General features: G+C 48.3%; 1 protein-coding gene across 1 annotated transcript in view; it reads left to right on the forward strand.

The window, feature by feature from the left end:
• LOC143282275 (ubiquitin conjugation factor E4 A-like) overlaps positions 1 to 21,168 on the forward strand; it is a 149,292-nt gene that overhangs the window by 46,461 nt on the left and 81,663 nt on the right. Inside the window, exon 10 of the mRNA XM_076587878.1 lies at positions 3,000 to 3,212. Within this exon, the coding sequence (XP_076443993.1) occupies positions 3,000 to 3,212 (213 nt within the window). The remainder of the gene's footprint in view (positions 1 to 2,999; positions 3,213 to 21,168) is intronic.

The following is a 21,168-nucleotide window of genomic DNA, read 5'->3' on the forward strand; positions in this document are numbered from 1 at the left end:
CTCCCAAGATACAGCGCAGACACTTTCTTCCCTCTTGGGCATGATGGAGTCCACGGCACCTCTCATTCCCCTGGGCAGGGTTCTCAAGCGCCTTCTCCAGAGGGCACTGAGGTTACGCCGGTCCCAGAGCACTCAGCCATGGGTTACCCAGATATGTCTGGGCGAGAGGTTCCTCGAGGTGACATCAGAGTTGTTAATCACCCCTCTTCGGACACAGGGGGTGCCCATAGCCCCACCTACTCTTCAGGTGGCACTCTTCACAGATGCCTCCCCCCTGGGCTGGGGAGCCCACATGGACTCATTCCATGCAGCAGGGACTTGGTCCCCGGAGGAGCGCCTATGCCACATCAATGTTCTGGAACTGGAGGCAGTTCGCAGGGCTCTCCTGCACTTCATGGGGGAGGCCACTGGCAAGACCATCCGCTTGTTCACGGACAAGACGACGGTCGCATGTTATGTGAACAAATGGGGGGGGAGCGCACTCTCCCTGCAGACCGAGGCTCTCCTCCGTTGGTGCCACAGCAAGGGCATTGCACTTTCAGCGAGACACTTAGCAGGAAAAGCCAACATCTTGACAGATGCTCTCAGCAGGTCCAAGAGTGTCATACGCACAGAGTGCACCCTGGACAAGGACAGCCTTCAGGGGGTGTGGGAACAGTGGTTTCCACCGATGGTGGACCTTGTTCAAGAGACTTCCCACTTATGTCTCTTCGGTTGCCGGCCCAGAAGCGTGGGCAGTGGATGCTCTCTCTCTAGACTGGAGCAGTCTGATTGCCTCCGCGTTTCCTCCCTTTCCAATTCTGTCCAAGGTGATACAGAAAGGCAGATTGGAACGCCCGCAGCTGATCCTCATTGCGCCGAAATGGCCAGCCCAGACCTTGTTTCCGAACCTTCAGTCCCTGACACATGTTTCCACCCCTGGAACTTGAAACCAAATCTCATCTGCTGAGGCAGCCTCGCTCGGGCATTCCTCATTCCAATCCTCAGCTGCTCCACCTGCACGCATGGCTGCTGTGCGGTCGGAACTGTCAGCATCACCATTGAAGTCCTCGACCCCTCGGTCGGCCTCTGTGTCGGCTGCGCTGACCCACGGGTGTGCCTCCTCTGACCTCCTCTCCATAGTCACCAGAGCAAGGAGGCAGGGAACGGAGACTTTGTATGACTTTCGCTGGAAGAAATGGTTGCGGTGGTGTACAGCTCAGGGCATTCCCCCTACGAACCCTACGAGCATGCAGCTGGCCAACTTTCTGGCTCACTGCTCCTCGGTTCTCATCCTGTCTGCTTGTTCTGTGCGAGGGTACAGGTCTGCCATCTGTACCACAATTCAAACAGCTAGGTGGTCCCGCCTTCGAAGCGGATTTCCTGCTCAGAGATGTGGCTAGGGGTGCCCCTCTGAAGGAAGCTAGAAACCCCAGAAGAGTGCCCCTCTGGGACTTGTTCCTGGTGCTGGATTTCATTCGAAAACAGCCCTTTGAGCCATTGGGGACTATTCCTTTTTGACATCCTCACCCTCAAGACCACTTTCCTTCTGTGGCTGGCCACAGGCCGTCGTAGAAGTGAACTGCATGGTCTTAGTGGAATGCCACAAGATCTGGCCTTCCACAGAGATGGTTCCATCACTATTCGTTTCCTTCCAGAGTTTCTGGCTAAGAACCAAGACCCTGAGGTTCCTTCCCCCTCTCTGAGGGTCTGACCTTTGTCTGATATTCTTGCCCAAGATGATGATGATAGGCATCTCTGCCCTGTTCAGTGTCTCAAATAGTATTGGGATAGGTCTCGCCATAGGCGTTCTTCTCAGAGGCGTCTGCTCATCTCCCTCAATGAGAATTACAAGAAAGACATCGCTGCAGGCACCATTTCCCGCTGGGTTTCCCAAGTCATTCGTAGAGCCTACTCTCATGCACACAGGGATATCAGCTGTCTTCATCCCAGAGCACACGAAGTGCGGGCCATAGCTACTTCGGCTGCTTTCCAGCACTCAGTGCCACTGCAGCATGTCTTGGAGGCAGCCTTCTGGTGGTCTGAGAATCCCTTCATCAACTTCTACCTCAGGAATTTCCGTATGACCAGGGCTGACGGTTCCAAGGGGATTTCCTTTGTCGCGGCTAACACTGCTGTCTCAGTTACAAGGGCTCCCCATACGAACCAGTAGGCGTTGCCCTCCTCCATTTGCTTTAAATTCTGCATCAGTTTGACATGGTACAGTATATGACACCAAAAGGAGGAGTTTGTATTATACTCCATGTTTGGTGTTACATATACTTACCATGTCAAACTCGAATGCCCGCCCGTCTGTCCCCGCGTCTCCGCCGTGGTTCTCATGGGGCATTTTCTTCGATGGCCACGGAATGATTCAGCGCTTATAGCTTTTAGAGGCGTTTGATTGGCTGAGAGCGGGTGGGCCCGTCTTTTCACTGTTAGCCGCGCGAAATTTGGCCAAGCAGAGCAAACCAATAGTTTGCATCAGTTTGACATGGTAAGTATATGTAACACCAAACATGGAGTATAATACAAACTCCTCCTACTGGTTAGTTTGTCACAGGTTTTCTCCCAGTGTTAACATTTTCAATTTTTGCCCAGGTCAGGAGCATTGTATGAAGGTGATTCTCTGTGTGTGTTAATTTTCATCTTCAAAAAAAAAAAAAAGAAATATGATTTCAGGGTGACTGTGTTAAGGATTTCATTTTATAATGAGAATGCACATGTCATGTTGAAAATGTAGAACTTTATTTTAATAAAGGGAAATAATGAATGATAATGAAGTGTGAAGTGAATGTTTGCTACCAAAAAAAAAAAAAAAAAAAAAAGGATGCTTCATGGATTAATCCATTTTAGATTACTAAAATGCAAGCATATATGTATGTGTCAGTTTGTGTGTGTTTGTGCATTGTGTGTGTGTGTGTGTGTGAATGTACGTGTGTGTGTGCTGCCAATGACTTAAGTGCAGCTGGTCACAACACTGGTGACTTCTTACCTCTTTCTTCCTTTGTGTTCTGCAGGTCGTACAAAGTTGTGGTCCAGCCTGCCCCAACTGTTCAGCCAGGCGTACTGCAGTGAGGGTTTTGCTCTTAACCTGTGCTACATCATGCTTCGCCTCTCACAGCCTTTTGCCAAACCTGGCTCCCCCAAAATGCTGAAGATCCAGCCGTCCTACACAGCTGTTGAGGTTGCCAGTGAAGCTGAAGGGAACTCAAAGGGAGTACATGCCAAAGGTATATCTTTTGTTGTTTTATTTTATTTTATTTTATACTTTAGATATAAGTGTTTTGATAAGAGGCTATTCCAGAAATCTGTGCAGTTCCAGGAAGAAATTGAGGGAGGGGGTGAGACAATGATGTCATAGAAACAGCTGTTATGACGCTACTGCATTTATATTTGATGATGAAATCGGAAGCAGAAAAACAAGAGAGGCAAGGCCTTCAAGACTCACTTGTGATATGCACTTTATCAAACAGGAATAATGGAGAGGGGGAAAAAAAAAACATGCGAAAGGGATAATCTGGCAAAAAGACTCATTGATGTGACCTTGACCTTAGACATCTAAATTTGCATTGCATTGATTTTTCTGATTTTCTGTCCAAAACACACACACACACACACACACAGATATATATATATATATATATATATATATATATATATATATATATATATATATAATTATATATGTTATACACACACACACACACACACACACACACACACACATATATATAGATAGATAGATATATAGATCGATAGATAGATATGTATGTGTGTCCTCCCGAAACCTGGAGGGGGTCAGGCTGGTGTTCTCTTGACCCACTCCCGGGAGGGTCACTACCTTGTCGTGGTCGGGAGGCTTAGTGGCCAGTGATCGAGCGAGCTATGTCGGCGGGGGCATCAGTGCTTCTTGGGGTTTGGTGCTCTGGTCCCAGATCTTAATTGACAGCCTACATAGCCATCGTAGCTGTTAGGGCTGAATAAGTGGTGGTTTTGTACTGATGCCCCTGATAGGGCTTCCCATGCCGAACAGGTCGTGAGTGAGGCCCAAACTAAACGTGACCCACTGTCCCTTTCGCTGTTCTCTATTCTTCCTTTTACCGCCTCTTTTCTGTCCTCAGTTCCCCATCAAGCCTTCTTTTCCACATTCCTTTTTCTCTGCGGCCTTCTTCAGGCCCGCCGTGTTTGCCGTGCGGCGCGACCTGTGATGGAGGGGAATGAGATCCTGGGGATTGAGAGAGCACGCTGCTCTCAACACATCCCTTTGGCTCGGACCTCTCCTAAGACAGGCGGCACACATTGGCCCGTGTGTGTCAATCGGCTACCCCTTCGTGGGGCTGGGTCAAGACTGGCAGTTTAGTGGCTAGCGAAGATAACCCCCGTAGTGCTCGGTTCTCTGTCCCCGGGAGCTGGGCATGATCGGGGGGGAACACGTTGGAGCTAGACTGTTGGTCGTATATCCCTCCCGAAACCTGGAAGGGGTCAAGCTGGTGTTCCCTTGACCCTGGCCCCTAAGTTGGACCCCATGGTGGGTGGGTAAGGGAGGGATGAATTTACATTTTTTCCAACATGACTTCCAAAAAATCACACACCCCTAACTCTGGAAAAAGACGACGACAAGGAACGGACGACTTAGACTCCGATTCGGAGGTCGTTGAGACCTCTGGATTTTGGCCATCGTGGCTTGTGATGTGAGGGCGCTGATGACGACAAGCCGTTGTTGGCTCTCAGCCCCTTCGCTATCCAGAAGGGCTTTCAGTGTCTGGCAGGATCGCTGAAATCCATCAAGAGGCTGAGGAGCGGAGCATTTTTAGTGCAGACAGAGTCCAAAAGGCAGACACAGCTCCTTCTCAAGGCGACCACTTTTGTGGATAGGGCGGTGAAGGTTTCCCCTCATAAAGGTCTCAACTGCTCAAAGGGGGTCATCAGATGCCCAGAGTTGAAAGGTGTGCCTGAGGCTGAAATCAAGAGCGAGCTGTCCTCTCAGGGAGTGACCGACGTGTACAGGGTGACGGTGAGGAAGGGGTCGGACAGAGTCCCGACCAACACTTTCTTCCTCACCTTCTGCTGCCCAGATGTCCCCAAGGATATTCGGGTCGGATACCTGATAGTTAGTGTAAGCCTGTATGTACCATCCCCTCTGAGATGCTTTAAGTGCCAGAAATTTGGACACGTGAGAGACCGATGCAAGGAGGAAGAGGCGTGTGGCACCTGTTCGAAGGCGGCGCACCAGGGCGATTGCGTCAATCCAGCCCGGTGTGCGAACTGCGGAGGTGGCCACCCGTCCTCATCGAAAGACTGCCCCGCCTGGAAAAAAGAAAAACAAATCCAGAAGGTCAAGACAGAAAAGAAAATATCCTTCTTTGAGGCAAAGAAACAGGTGGAGGCCGCGTCGCCTAAGGCGTCGTACGCCTCTGTCGTCAGACCCAGGACGGTGGACGTCGCGGTCCAGACGACGTCCACAGGGACGCAGACGGACGACTTACCCACCTCGTTGGAACCGTTGGCCTTGGGTGGAGGCGCCGTGTCCACCCCTTCCCATCCTGTGCGGCAGTCCTCAGGGGCTGCTGGGCGGGAGCGGAAAACCTCGGGCGGAGGCACGTTATCCGCCTCCCGCCCCACCCCACCCCCCGGGCCCCCTCGCCCCGCCTCTCATCTGCCTGGCCCTCGGGCTGGCGGAGGTGGCCGGAAACCCCCCGTACCTCCAAAACTCAAGGAGGAGAGGGTTGCGGCCTCGGCGGGATCGGGAGGGGCCGAGGTCGTGGATATTCCGACTCGGTCGGAATCCGAAAAATTAATTTCGAAAAATAAATACTCCATTCTAGCCGACCTTGAGCCACCGCAAGCAGAGGAGCAGGGGGTAGCGATGGAATAGGCTGCTGCTTTATTTTTTTAAAACCTTTTTAATGGCAGTGATCCACTGGAACATCCGGGGGTTCTATGCCAATTTCCAGGAACTCCAGCTGCTTTGTCGTGCTTTGAAACCTTCAGTGCTGGCGCTGCAGGAGACTCTGCAAAGAGATGGCAAGGTTTTATCTCTCTCTGGTTTTAACTCCGTTTTTAAACCCGCTCAACCGAAGCAAGAGGGATTGACGGGAGGTGTCGCTCTTTTTATTCGCAAGTCCCTTTTATACAGTACAGTTCTTTTAAGCACCCCTTTACAGGCGGTGGCAGTCAGAGTCACGCTTGAGAAAACCATCACTGTCTGCTCTCTCTATCTTCCTCCTTCCGTCCGTGTTCTGAGGCAGGACCTCATGAACCTGGTCGACCAGCTCCCACGTCCGTTTTTACTGTTGGGCGACTTCAATGGACACTCCCCGCTCTGGGGAAGTGAGATGACATCAGCCCGACGTCTTCTCTTGGAAAACCTTCTTTCTGACATGGACTTGTGCTGTCTTAACGACAAGTCTCCCACTTACCTGCATCTGTCCTCTGGAAAGCTCTCGTGTTTAGATCTGTCGGTCTGCGATCCATCGTTGGTCCTGGACTACGAGTGGAAAGTGCACGACGATCTGCACGGGAGTGACCACTTTCCTGTCGTCCTCCGCCCCACAGATGGAGAAGGTGACTCTCTGCCTGACCGCCTGAACTACGACAAACCCAAACTGCTGGAATTTTATGAAACTTTTACTCTTGCAACGAAGAAAGGATACGAGGTTGAGTTTTTTTACCAAGAAGATAAGAGCAGAGCTGCAGGAAGAAACAGTATTGAAGAGCAAGGACCCTGCTGACACTCTGACTCGGATCGTTTTAGATTGCGCCAAAGCAGCAGTCCCATCGTCTACCTCCAAGCCTCAGGTCCCTAGAATGCCCTGGTTCAACGCGGAATGTCGGGAGGCCCGCAAGTCTCGGAAGAGAGCGCAGCGACGCGTCTTTCAGAGACCGGAGACCGATAGCGTTCGAACCCATCAACAGCTGAGGGCGAAAGCCAGGTATGTTTTTAAAAAGTGCCAGAGGAAGTCATGGAGAGATTTTTGCTCTTCCTTAACTTCCAACACACCCAAGAAGAAAGTGTGGAGGGTTTTAAAAAGAATTAAGGGCAAAAACGTATGCCCAACCTTTCATCATCTTAAACTTTCAGACGCTCTGGTCACAGAGAAGAAAGCAGTTGCCAATTTGCTTGCCTCCACAATTGAACAGAACTTGAGATCTGCTAACAAATCTGCTCGGTTTCTTAAAACCAAAAACCTGTCAGAAAAAACACCATGTAACTTCTTTTCCGACAACACAGAGAATTACAACCTTCCTTTCACAATGAATGAACTTAAATCTGCCCTTAAGACCTGTACGGATTCCTGTCCAGGAATGGACGAGGTCCATTATAAACTCTTAAAGCACCTTCCCCAAACCTGTCTGGACACCCTGCTTAAAGTTTATAACCACATCTGGGTCACAGGCTTCTTTCCACCCTCCTGGCGGAAAGCCCTCGTAATCCCGCTGCCGAAACCGGGAAAAGACCCCTCGAACCCCTCCAGCTACCGCCCAATTGCACTGACCAGCTGCATCTGCAAACTGATGGAGAAGATGGTCAACGGTAGACTGATGTGGAAACTAGAGACCGACGGCCTTCTGGCGAAAGAACAGTGCGGTTTCCGCAAGCATCACTCTACCGTTGACCATCTGGTTCGTCTGGAAACCACTGTAAGAAATGCCTTTGTGAACAAACAACATGTGGTGGCCATATTTTTTGACTTGGAGAAAGCTTACGATACCACGTGGAAGTTTGGTATTCTCTCGGACTTGCACAAGCTCGGCTTCCGAGGACACTTGCCTCAGTTCATCCACAATTTTTTTTACAAGACAGACAATTCCAGGTGAGAGTCGGCACCACCCTGTCCGACATTAACGAGCAGGAGCTGGGTGTCCCGCAAGGGAGCATCCTGTCACCGGCTCTTTTCAGCATCAAAATTAATGACATCGTTCAATCCGTTCAGAAGGGATCGGACAGCTCGCTGTTCGTGGACGATTTTGCCTTATATGCAACTGGCAGCACGTATGCCAGCATCCAGCGACGGCTTCAGCTCTGCGTCAACAAAATCCAGTGTTGGGCAGAGGAGAATGGCTTCACATTTTCGTCCTCCAAAACTGAATGCATCCATTTTCATAATTTTCGCCAGTTCTATCCGGACCCTGAAATCCGTCTGGGAACATCCACCATCCCGGCGGTCAAGGAAGCCAGATTTTTAGGGGTCGTCTTTGATCAGAAGCTGAACTTCCTCAGCCATATTAAACAGCTGAAAATATCTTGCCAAAAAGCCCTGAACATCATCCGAGTTGTGGCACACACGAACTGGGGTGCTGATAAGAGAACTCTCTTGCACCTCTACAGAGCCCTGGTCCGGTCCAAACTGGATTATGGAAGTGTAGTATACGGCTCGGCCAGACCGTCCTACCTGAAACTGTTGGACCCTGTACACCACCAAGGGCTCCGACTCAGCTTAGGTGCTTTCCGCACCACCCCTGTGCACAGTCTGTACGCAGAGGCGGGGGAACCGCCTCTTTCCAACCGCAGACTGAAGCTGACCCTGAATTATTATTTGAAATTGTTCTCTGAATCTACAAACCCTGCTTACGACGCTGTATTCAACAACCCTTTCGATAAGAAATTTACAGACAACCCAAACTGCATACCTCCTCTCGGACTCCACATTCAGCCGCACTTAGAAAATGCCGATCTGGATGTCAGTGGCATCTTGGATTTCTCTAAGTTCCCTGACAGCCCTCCGTGGACCGTTACAACACCTGAGGTCCGATTCAATCTGGCCTCGTACCGTAAGGACACCACCAGTTCTCTGGCCTACAGAACTTACTTTTCGGAACTGTGCCACAAATTCGCCACTTTTCAAAGCATCTTCACTGACGGTTCCAAGTCAGAGGACGGAGTCGTCGCATCTGCGTTCTGTCCCGCCTTTCCTGACCGGCCCTCAACGGAACACATCCTGTCTGACAGCTCGGTGTACACTGCGGAACTGACCGCACTGGTTCTGGCGGTAAAAATGGTTCTCTCTTCGAAACAAAAGAGATTCATGATCTTTTCTGACTCCTTGTCAGCCCTGGAGGCGATAGCCTGCAGGAATATCACTCATCCCAAACTGCTGGAATTTTATGAAACTTTTACTCTTGCAACGAAGAAAGGATACGAGGTTGTGTTGGCCTGGGTTCCTGGACATGTTGGCATTCGGGGTAACGAAAGGGTGGACCTGCTGGCCAGGAACGCTGTAAAGAAAGAATTGTCCAGATCCTTTGTGCCATATACAGACATGAAGCGGAAGGTGAACACCTACGTTAAGGATCTTTGGCAAGAGGAGTGGAACACCCAGACGGACAACAAGCTCTTCCAGATCCATCCGGACCTAAAAGAGACCCTCCCTTCGGGGGTGAAGAACAGAAAGGAGGAGTCTGTGCTGTGAAGACTGCGTGTGGGGCACACTTTTTTTACTCATTCTTACTTGTTGAAGGGGGAAGAGGCCCCTTGATGCATTCCCTGTGACGAGCGTCTCACCGTGAAACACATGCTCCTTGATTGTTGGGATCTGCATGACGTTAGACGCAGACATTACACGGCGGTTTCTTTGAAGACTTTGTTTCGTGATGTCCCTCCGTGGGCGCTGATGGACTTCTTAAAAGAAGTGAACCTTTTTAACCAGATTTGAAGGTTTTAAACTATGGAAGTTTTTTTAAACTTTGGAGTGGAAAGTTTGAAGTGGTGACTCATTTTAATTGGTTGTTTTGTTTTTTTTATCCTTGTAGTAGTTATTGACGCGGCGATAGCCTTGAAATGGCCTTAGTGGTCGGCGAGGCTCTAAGCACCATAATTTCATTTCATTTCATGTGTGTGTGTGTGTGTCCCCTCACCCTCTCTCTGTCTCTCTATAATGATATACAGTACACAATATGAATGGTATGTATGGAGTAATAAGTATTTTGGCTTGTACTCACATGCAGCATACAAGTGACAGGAGTTTCAGTTTCAGTTTCTCTTGGAGGCGTCACTGCGTTCGGACAAATCCATGTATGCTACACCACATCTGCTGGGCAGATGCCTGACAGCAGCATAAACCAAAATGTGTGTCAAGCCTTCAGAGCATGTTTATATATTTGTGTACCTATCAGTGGATTTTTTTTTCCTTCCTGCTTTTTTTTTTTTTTTTTTTTTTCCAGAGGACAACACTCACTTGTGTGACAGGAGAGAGAGGGAAAGAGAGGGAGGGAGTTAGAAAGAGAGAGGGAGACAGAATGAGAGAGATAGAGAGAGAGAGAGAGAAAGGTTAATAATTTTCTGATAAAAACAACAACAACATGTTTTTATATAGTAGCATAAAAACTAATGCATGTTGAAATGACACTCATTCACAACACAAACATACACACAAGCACATTGACACATTTTGGGGAGTGCTTATCTGTGTGGGGAGGGAGTGGAAGGGGTTACAGGCAGAGTGTGTTTTGTCAGTGTGGTTGTGTGTGTATGTTATGTGTCATCTAAACACACAGAGAGAAATTACGTATGAACGTGTATACACACACGCACACACACACAGATATACATACATACATACATGTATACAGATAGATAGATAGATAGATGTGTATGAATGTATGTATGTGTGTGTATATATATATATATATATATATATATATATATATATATATATATATATATATATATACAGACAGAGACAGACAGACAGAGAGATCTTGTAGTGCATTTCATAGAATGGGAATGTGTGTGTGTGTGTGTGTTGGACAAGCACACATATGCAGATCTGCATAGATCTGATACATATAATTATACACTGTATAATGTAATGCAGTTCACAAAATGAGAATGTATGGTGTGTGTATGTGTGTGTGTGTAAAGTTGGAAGGTGTATACTATGTCAGCTGTGTATTTCTCACATACATGTGGTATGCAAAATTTTACTGTTATGCTTGTGGTCTGTGAGTGTCAAAGACTTCATTACGTTTTGTTTCCTTTGCTGAGGTGTGTTATATATATATATATATATATATATATATATATATATATATATATATATATATATAATGTGTGTGTGCATGTGTGTACATGTGTGTGTCTGTGCGTGTGTATGCATGTGTGTTGTTTTTGTGTGAGTATGTGTGTGTGCATGTTTGATTATATCTTAATGTACATACTTTTTTAACTTGTCCCATGACTTACTCAGTTTTAGTTTATTTACATTCTGTTGTAATGTTTGCACATGTCAAACAATGAATTTATATACCTAGGTATAGAGAATAAACCATGCAGTCCTGATTACTTAGTCTGAGTCTGATATATATATATATATATATATATATATATATATATATATATATATATATATATATATATATATATATATATATATATATAGTAGGCCTCCTTCGGTCATGGCTAACCATGGATAAAGTATATCTGACCTAATGTCTGATTGGGCTGTCTGCTTGAACCAAGCAGTGTCACCTGTGACTGTAGAGACTGATGCGAAAGAGACAGTCTCTGTCGCAGCGGTCACATGTGTAAACTGATGCTGGTCTGTTGGCTGCCGTCCCTTTTCTGCGAGCTCGCTTTTTTGCTGCAGTAGCTGACAGTTTGTTCTTACCAATCCGTAGCTGATTTTTGAGAGTGCTTCTCCATCTGTTGCAGTCATCTGCAAGGTCCTCCCAGGACTCAGTGTTGATCTCAAGTGCCTTCATGTCATGTTTGCAAACATCTTTGTATCTCAGCTGTGGGCGTCCGATGCTTCTCTGCCCTATGGCGAGCTCTCCATAAAGGATGTCTTTTGGGATGCGACCATCTTCCATGCGGCAAATGTGGCCCAGCCAGCACAGCCGACGCTGTCTCAGCATGGTATACATGGTCGGGAGGCCAGCGCGAGTCAGGACTTCGGTGTTTGTCACCTTGTCTTGCCAGGAGATGCTGAGTATGCGCCGTAGGCTTCTCAGGTGGAAGGCATTGAGCCTTTTCTCCTGACGAGCATGTGTGGTCTACGCCTCACTGCCATACAGCAAGGTGCTGAGGATGCAGGCGTTGCATACACCCATCTTTGTCTTTGTGGTCAGCTTGGGATTTGTCCACACTTATTGTGTGAGGCGGGCTAGCGTTGTGGCTGCCTTCCCGATCTTCTTGTCGATCTCTGTGTCAAGGGAGAGGTTGTCGGTGATGGTGGACCCAAGGTAAGTGAATTGATGGATGGCTTCAAGCTCGTAGTCATCGATGGTGATGGCTGGTGGAGATGGCGTGTCTTGGCCTAGGACGTTTGTCTTCTTGAGACTGATGGTCTGACCGAAATCTTTGCAGGCCTGGGAGAAGTGGTCCATTAGTGACCGCAAGTCCCGCTGGGTGTGGATCACAACTGCGGCATCGTCGGCAAAGAGCATGTCTCTGATCAGGGCTTCACAGACTTTTGTCCTTTATCTGAGGTGGGCGAGATTGAAGAGCCTGCCATCTGATCTGGTCCGCAGGTAGATCCCTTCTTCCGCTGTGCTGAACGCATGCCTCAGGAGAAGAGCAAAGAAGATTCCAAATAGGGTGGGGGCGAGGACACAGCCTTGTTTGACACCGCTGTGTACGTCGAAGAGCTTGGAGAAGTTACCATTAAACTGCACCGTCCCTTTCATGTTGGAGTGGAAGGACTCAATCAGGCTGTGCAGTTTTGGGGGGACAGCCAATCTTCTGAAGAGCCCTGATAAGGCCGTCTCTACTGACTAGGTCAAAGGCCTTGGTGAGGTCTCTTTTAGTGTTCCTGAGTTAGCCAGCCTTGTTTTGGCAATGCCCACATTTAGTCTCTTTAGCTCGCTGTTTATGATGGCCGTCTTTCGGGCGTCGCTGATGTCTTGCAGATCTTGGAAGAGCCCAGGCATCATTGTCCAGACATTCCAACAGGCCAGTTTCATTGTTGATCCGTTTCTTGAAGTTTTCTTTTTGCCGGGTGCGGAAATTAACGACCTGCTTGTCAGATATTCTCCTAATCTTCATACACCCATAGAAGAAGGCAGGTCATGGCGGGACAGCACCTAATTGGCTGGGGGCTGCCCAGCTTGGGCGGGTGGTAGCTGTCCAGTGGGACGCGAAGGCCCCTCCCACCGTCAAAAGCAACCCCTGGCATCGGCTCTATACCAATTGAGCACTAACTTATAACCAATAACTGTTGCTTCACATGTTGTTCCGACGCTAGTGCTAGTAGTGAAGCTGGAGTGTCCTCTACAGGTTGAAGGTGCAAGGTGTTTGTGGATGGATGGACGGATATAAGCCTGGGCAATGTAATTTGGAAGACAGGCTGTTGCCCATGCAGCTTGTCCCTCCTCTCTACCTCGCTGACAGATCCAAAGGAACAGCATGGCTGTTATGTTTTGGTGCCATCGCCGCCGCAGGGGCTGCCGGAAAGTGACAAAGTTTGCCATCCAACTGCCTTAGGGGCCCCGCACCTGATTTTCTGTCAGGGTTTACTCCCTTAGCTAGGTGGCCACAGGTAGCTCTCCAGAGCTGGCGCCCTTTGATGGGTCATTTATTTCCACCATGATGTCTAGCTGCCCTCCACACCATCCTCCTGAGAGGACTGGTGAGGGTGCTGGTTTAGTCACCAGCAATTCGACCCTGTGACAGGTAGTACTGGGATCCATGTTACCAGTAGCAGATATATATCTGACGTGACTAACAATTTTCCCCATATATAATATATATATATATATAGAGAGAGAGAGAGAGGGAGAGAGATGCAGTTCACAGGATGAGAATGTGTATGTGTGTGTGTGTGTGTGAATTATTGTAGTATTTTGAACTTGTCAAACACTGTGTGTAACTCGCATGACCTACTTCACTGATCTAAAAATAGAAGTGGACAGACTTACGTCGCATCAGTCTCGGGGTAAATGACGCCTCATTTTACCATCTAGTTTTATAATTTTAAAGTTGATATGAAAATTGAGTATTTTGTTAAACTAATAATATGTAGAGCCAAGTACAAGTACTTATAAAAGTCGTATGAAGTGATTAATTTTGAGAAAAGTCAAGACTGGAAATTTTTATGTTTCATCAAGGGTATTAACTCTCATGGTTTATTATTTTTAACTGTAAAAGATTAGGCAATTCCGACTGATTTTGTTGATATTTTTATGGTAGTATGGGGCATAATCCAGTAAGTGATGAGGCGTTCACAAATCTTTCTCTGAATAAATATTTAACGGTCTCCTTCTCCAACTTTCACATGTTATCGTGTATTGTCGATTGAATATTGGATTGAACGGGCAGGTCAACTACTTGAAACAAAATTTCGTCCTTTGCGTTCGCGAGGAATATGAGCATGCACTTTGAATATGTATAAATATGTGTACTCAGTTGATTTTTGCCCATGACCTTCAAGGCTCAGCCAGCAGATCTATAAAGTCCACAAGTAATATTGATTTCAGTATTTTCCGAAAAAGACCACTTAGGCGAATGAACATAGTAAAACACACAAGCTTTTTGTGTATTAAGTACAATTTCAAAATGTAATGTTTAAGATGAGAAAGATCAGTTTAAAGCAAATTAAACCCCCTAGCATTAATTACAGATTAATTTCCCTTTTTTACTAGCTGCACCAAAGAAGATGCACCAGAAATATAAATTCCATGCCTAGCAAAAGAAGTTCCTGTTTGAACAAAAAATGATAAAAATGACTGCTATTGATGCTGTTTCAGAATATCAGATCAAAGTGCCAAGTTTAGTGAAAAAAAATATATAGATAGATATAACAATAAATTCATTTTGCATATAATTTGACTTCTTTTTTATATTTTTTGGCCCATCCCAGAGGTGTAATATTGTTTTAAACAAGATGACTGGAAAGAACTGAATTTATCCTATTTTTTTGCCTGATTTGGTGTCAACTGACAAAGTATCTGCAGAGAAAATGGCAATGTTAAAGTTTACCACGGACACACACACACACACGGACAACCGAACACCGGGCTAAAATATAGACTCACTTTGTTTACACAAGTTAGTCAAAAAGACCCCTTCAGTTCATCAATCCGGATAATGAAAGGCCCATTTCTCATCTCATTTCTTAGATCTTGGAGTCAGTTACTATGTTTTGATCGAATAGAGAGATTCTTGTCACAACAAGCAGGTTTGAATAAAAAAAACACAAAAAAACAACAACAACAGCAAAACAAAATTCACTCCAGTGTTCATGAGTGTACGAGTGTGCCCATGGTTCAATGTGCCAACATATTTTTCACACATTATTTTGACAGGGAAAACATCCACACACCCACATGGATGCATATATGCACACACTGGGCCATGCACACACATTTTACCATTGTTTACATATACAAAGACACACACCCAGACACACACAGGCACACATACAGTCACGTGCACATATAGACAAATGCACGCACACATACACAGATGCTGCACACATGCATATACATACACACATGCACACACATATGAGCACACACTCATACATGCACACACACACACTCACACACAAACACACACACACACACACACACACAAACACAGTCTTTATCTCCATCTCTGTTTTGTCTCTTGGCTGTTTGTCACTTTATGTAACAAAACAAATTTCATAGCATTTGACCATGGGCCATCGCAGATTGAGCAGCAGGAGGTAGAGATGGATTAAGTGTTTAGAGGCTGCTACTGTTTTATCTTTTTTTTTTTTTATGGCTGTAGTCCAGTGGAACATTTGTGGTTTTTATGCAAACTTTCAAGAACTCCAGTTGCTTTGTCACTTTTAAACCTACGGTGCTGGATCTGCAGGAAACTCTGCAGAGAGATGGCAAACTTTAACTCTTTCAGGTCTTTATGCAATTTTTAAACCCACTCAACCTGAGCAGGAGGGAGTGATGGGAGGCGTTGCTTTCTTTTTACACGTCACTTTTATACAGTACTGTTTCTCTTAACACACCTTTACAGGCGGTGGCAGCAAGGGTCGCGCTACAGAAAACTATCATTATCCACTATATCTTCCTCCTCCTGTTCCTCCTCCCGAAACCTGGAGGGGGTCAGGCTGGTGTTCTCCTGACCCACTCCCGGGAGGGTCACTACCTTGTCGTGGTCGGGAGGCTTAGTGGCCAGTGATCGAGCGAGCTATGTCGGCGGGGGCATCAGTGCTTCTTGGGGTTTGGTGCTCTGATCCCAGGTCTTAATTGACAGCCTACATAGCCATCGTAGCTGTCAGGGCTGAATAAGTGGTGGTTTTGTACTGATGCCCCTGATAGGGCTTCCCATGCCGAACAGGTCGTGAGTGAGGCCCAAACTAAACGTGACCCACTGTCCCTTTCGCTGTTCTCTATTCTTCTTTTTACTGCCTCTTTTCTGTCCTCAGCTCCCCATCAAGCCTTCTTTTCCACATTCTTTTTTTCTCTGCGGCCTTCTTTAGGCCCGCCGTGTTTGCCGTGCGGCGCGACCTGTGATGGAGGGGAATGAGATCCTGGGGATTGAGAGAGCACGCTGCTCTCAACACATCCCTTTGGCTCGGACCTCTCCTAAGACCGGCGGCACACATTGGCCTGTGTGTGTCAATCGGCTACCCCTTTGTGGGGCTGGGTCAAGACTGGCAGTTTAGTGGCTGACGAAGGTAACCTCCGTAGTGCTCGGTTCTCTGTCCCCGGGAGCTGGGCATGATCGGGGGGGAACACGTTGGAGCTGGACTGTTGGTCGTATATCCCTCCCAAAACCTGGAAGGGGTCAAGCTGGTGTTCCCTTGACCCTGGCCCCTAAGTTGGACCCCATGGTGGGTGGGTAAGGGAGGGATGAATTCAATTTTTTTTCAACATGACTTCTAAAAAACTACACCCCCCTGGCTCGGGAAAAAGAAGAAGACAGGGAACGGATGACTCAGACTCCGATTCGGAGGTCGTTGAGACCTCTGGATTTTGGCCATCGTGGCTGGTGATGGAGGGCGCTGATGACGACAAGCCGTTGTCGGCTCTCAGCCCCTTCGCTATCCAGAAGGGCTTTCAGTGCCTGGCAGGATCGCTGAAGTCCATCAAGAGGCTGAGGAGCGGAGCATTTTTAGTTCAGACGGAATCCAAAAGGCAGACACAGCTCCTTCTCAAGGCGACCACTTTCGTGGATAGGGCGGTGAAGGTTTCCCCTCACAAAGGCCTCAACTGCTCAAAGGGGGTCATCAGATGCCCGGAGTTGAAAGGTGTGTCTGAGGCCGAGATCAAGAGCGAGCTGTCCTCTCAGGGAGTGACCGAAGTGTACAGGGTGACGGTGAGGAAGGGGTCGGACAGAGTCCCGACCAACACTTTCTTCCTCACCTTCTGCTGCCCGGATGTCCCCAAAGACATTCGGGTCGGATACCTCATGGTCAGCGTAAGCTTGTATGTGCCGTCCCCCCTGAGATGCTTTAAATGTCAGAAATTCGGACACGTCAGGGACCGATGTAAGGAGGAAGAGGCGTGTGGCACCTGCTCGAAGGCGGCGCACCAGGGCGATTGCGTCAGTGCAGCCCGGTGCGCGAACTGCGGAGGTGGCCACCCGTCCTCATCGAAAGACTGCCCCGTCTGGAAAAAAGAGAAACAAATCCAGAAAGTCAAGACAGAAAAGAAAATTTCCTTCTTGGAGGCAAGGAAACAGGTGGAGGCCGCGTCGCCTAAGGTGTCGTATGCCTCTGTCATCAGATCCAGGATGGTGGACGTCGCGGTCCAGACGATGTCCACAGGAACGCAGACGGACGACTTAACCGCCTGTCGGAACCGTTGGCCTTGGGTGGAGACGCCGTGTCCACCCCTTCCCATCCTGTGCGGCAGTCCTCAGGGGCTGCTGGGCGGGAGAGAAAAGCCTCGGGCGGAGGCACGTTGTCCTCCTCCCGCCCCACCCCACCCCCCGGCACCCCTCGCCCCGCCTCTCGTCTGCCTGGCCCTCGGGCTGGCGGAAGTGTCCGGAAACCCCCCCTACCTCCAAAACTCAAGGAGGGGAGGGTTGCGGCCTCGGCGGGATCGGGAGGGGCCGAGGTGGTGGATATTCCGACTCGGTCGGAATCCGAAAAATTTACTTCGAAAAAGAAATATTCCATCCTGGCGGACCTTGAGCCACCGCAAGCACAGGAGCAGGGGGTAGCGATGGAATAGGCTGCTGCTTTATTATTTTAACCTTTTTTAATGGCAGTGATCCACTGGAACATCCGGGGGTTCCACGCCAATTTTCAGGAACTCCAGCTGCTTTGTCGTGCTTTGAAACCCTCAGTGCTGGCGCTGCAGGAGACTCTGCAAAGAGATGGCAAGGTTTTATCTCTCTCTGGTTTTAACTCCGTTTTTAAACCCGCTCAACCAAAGCAAGAGGGATTGACGGGAGGTGTCGCTCTTTTTATTCGCAAGTCCCTTTTATACAGTACAGTTCTTTTAAGCACCCCTTTACAGGTGGTGGCAGTCAGAGTCACGCTTGAGAAAACCATCACTGTATGCTCTCTCTATCTTCCTCCTTCCGTCCGCGTTCTGAGGCAGGACCTCATGAACCTGGTCGACCAGCTCCCACGTCCGTTTTTACTGTTGGGCGACTTCAATGGACACTCCCCGCTCTGGGGAAGTGAGATGACATCAGCCCGAGGTCTTCTCTTGGAAAACTTTCTTTCAGACATGGACTTGTGCTGTCTTAACGACAAGTCTCCCACTTACCTGCATCTGTCCTCTGGAAAGCTCTCGTGTTTAGATCTGTTGGTCTGCGATCCATCGTTGGTCCTGGACTACGAGTGGAAAGTGCACGACGATCTGCACGGGAGTGACCACTTTCCTGTCGTCCTCCGCCCCACAGATGGAGAAGGTGACTCTCTGCCTGACCGCCTGTATTACGACAAAGCAGACTGGAGTTTTTTTACCACCAAGATAAGAGCGGAGCTGCAGGAAGAAACAGTATTGAAAAGCAAGGACCCTGCTGACGCTCTGACTCGGATCGTTTTAGATTGCGCCAAAGCAGCAGTCCCATCGTCTACCTCCAAGCCTCAGGTCCCTAGAACGCCCTGGTTCAACGCGGAATGTCGGGGGGCCCGCAAGTCTCGGAAGAGAGCGCAGCGACGCGTCTTTCAGAGACCGGAGACCGATAGCGTTCGAACCCATCAACAGCTGAGGGCGAAAGCCAGGTATGTTTTTAAAAAGAGCCAGAGGAAATCATGGAGAGATTTTTGCTCTTCCTTAACCTCCAACACACCCAAGAAGAAAGTGTGGAGGGTTTTAAAAAGAATTAAGGGCAAAAACGTATGCCCAACCTTTCACCATCTTAAACTTTCAGACGCTCTGGTCACAGAGAAGAAAGCAGTTGCCAATTTGCTTGCCTCCACAATAGAACAGAACTCGAGATCTGCTAACAACTCTGCTCGCTTTCTTAAAACCAAAAACCTGTCAGAAAAAACATCATGTAACTTCTTTTCCGACAACACAGAGAATTACAACCTTCCTTTCACAATGAACGAACTTAAATCTGCCCTTCAGACCTCTACGGATTCCTGTCCAGGAATGGACGAGGTCCATTATAAACTCCTAAAGCACCTTCCCCAAACCTGTCTGGACACCCTGCTTAAAGTTTATAACCACATCTGGGTCACAGGCTTTTTTCCACCCTCCTGGCGGAAAGCCCTCATAATCCCGCTGCCGAAACCGGGAAAAGACCTCTCGAACCCCTCCAACTACCGCCCAATTGCACTGACCAGCTGCGTCTGCAAACTGATGGAGAAGATGGTCAACGGTAGACTGATGTGGAAACTAGAGACCGACGGCCTTCTGGCGAAAGAACAGTGCGGTTTCTGCAAGCATCGCTCTGCCGTTGACCATCTAGTCCGTCTGGAAACCACTGTAAGAAATGCCTTTGTGAACAAACAACATGTGGTGGCCATATTTTTCGACTTGGAGAAAGCTTACAATACCACGTGGAAATTTGGTATTCTTTCCGACTTGCACAAGCTCGGCTTCCGAGGACACCTGCCTCAGTTCATCCACAATTTTTTACAAGACAGACAATTTCAGGTGAGACTCGGCACCACCCTGTCCGACATTCACGAGCAGGAGCTGGGTGTCCCGCAAGGGAGCATCCTGTCACCGGCTCTTTTCAGCATCAAAATTAATGACATCGTTCAATCCGTTCAGAAGGGATCGGACAGCTCGCTGTTCGTGGATGATTTAGCCTTATATGCAACCGGCAGCACGTACGCCAGCATCCAGCGACGGCTTCAGCTCTGCGTCAACAAAATCCAGTGTTGGGCAGAGGGGAATGGCTTCACGTTTTCATCCTCCAAAACTGAATGCATCCATTTTCATAACTTTCGCCAGTTCTATCCGGACCCTGAAATCCGTCTGGGAACATCCACCATCCCGGCAGTCAAGGAAGCCAGATTTCTAGGGGTCGTCTTCGATCAGAAGCTGAACTTCCTCAGCCACATTAAACAGCTGAAAGTATCTTGCCAAAAAGCCCTTAACATCATCCGAGTTGTGGCACACACGAACTGGGGTGCTGATAAGAGAACTCTCTTGCACCTCTACAGAGCCCTGGTCCGGTCCAAACTGGATTATGGAAGTTTGGTATACGGCTCGGCCAGACCGTCCTATCTGAAACTGTTGGACCCTGTACACCACCAAGGGCTCCGTCTCAGCTTAGGTGCTTTCCGCACCACCCCTGTGCACAGCCTGTACGCAGAGGCGGGGGAACCGCCTCTTTCCAACCGCAGACTGAAGCTGACCCTGAACTATTATTTGAAATTGTTCTCTGAACCTACAAACCCTGCTTACGACACTGTATTCAACAACCCTTTCGATAAGAAATTTACAGACAACCCAAACTGCATACCTCCTCTCGGACTCCGCATTCAGCCGCACTTAGAAAAGGCCGATCTGGATGTCGGTGGCATCTCGGATTTCTCTAAGTTCCCTGACAGCCCTCCGTGGACCTTTACAACACCTGAGGTCCGATTCGATCTGGCCTCGTACCGTAAGGACACCACCAGTTCTCTGGCCTACAGAACCTACTTTTCGGAACTGTGCCACAAATTCCCCACTTTTCAAAGCATCTTCACTGACGGTTCCAAGTCAGAGGACGGAGTCGCTGCATCTGCGTTCTGTCCCGCCTTTCCTGACCGGCCCTCAATGGAACATATCCTATCTGACAGCTCAGTATACACTGCGGAACTGACCGCACTGGTTCTGGGGTTAAAAATGGTTCTCTCTTCGAAACAGAAG

Source organism: Babylonia areolata, chromosome 1 (assembly GCF_041734735.1).
Source record: "Babylonia areolata isolate BAREFJ2019XMU chromosome 1, ASM4173473v1, whole genome shotgun sequence".
Taxonomy (NCBI): Eukaryota; Metazoa; Mollusca; class Gastropoda; order Neogastropoda; family Buccinidae; genus Babylonia; species Babylonia areolata.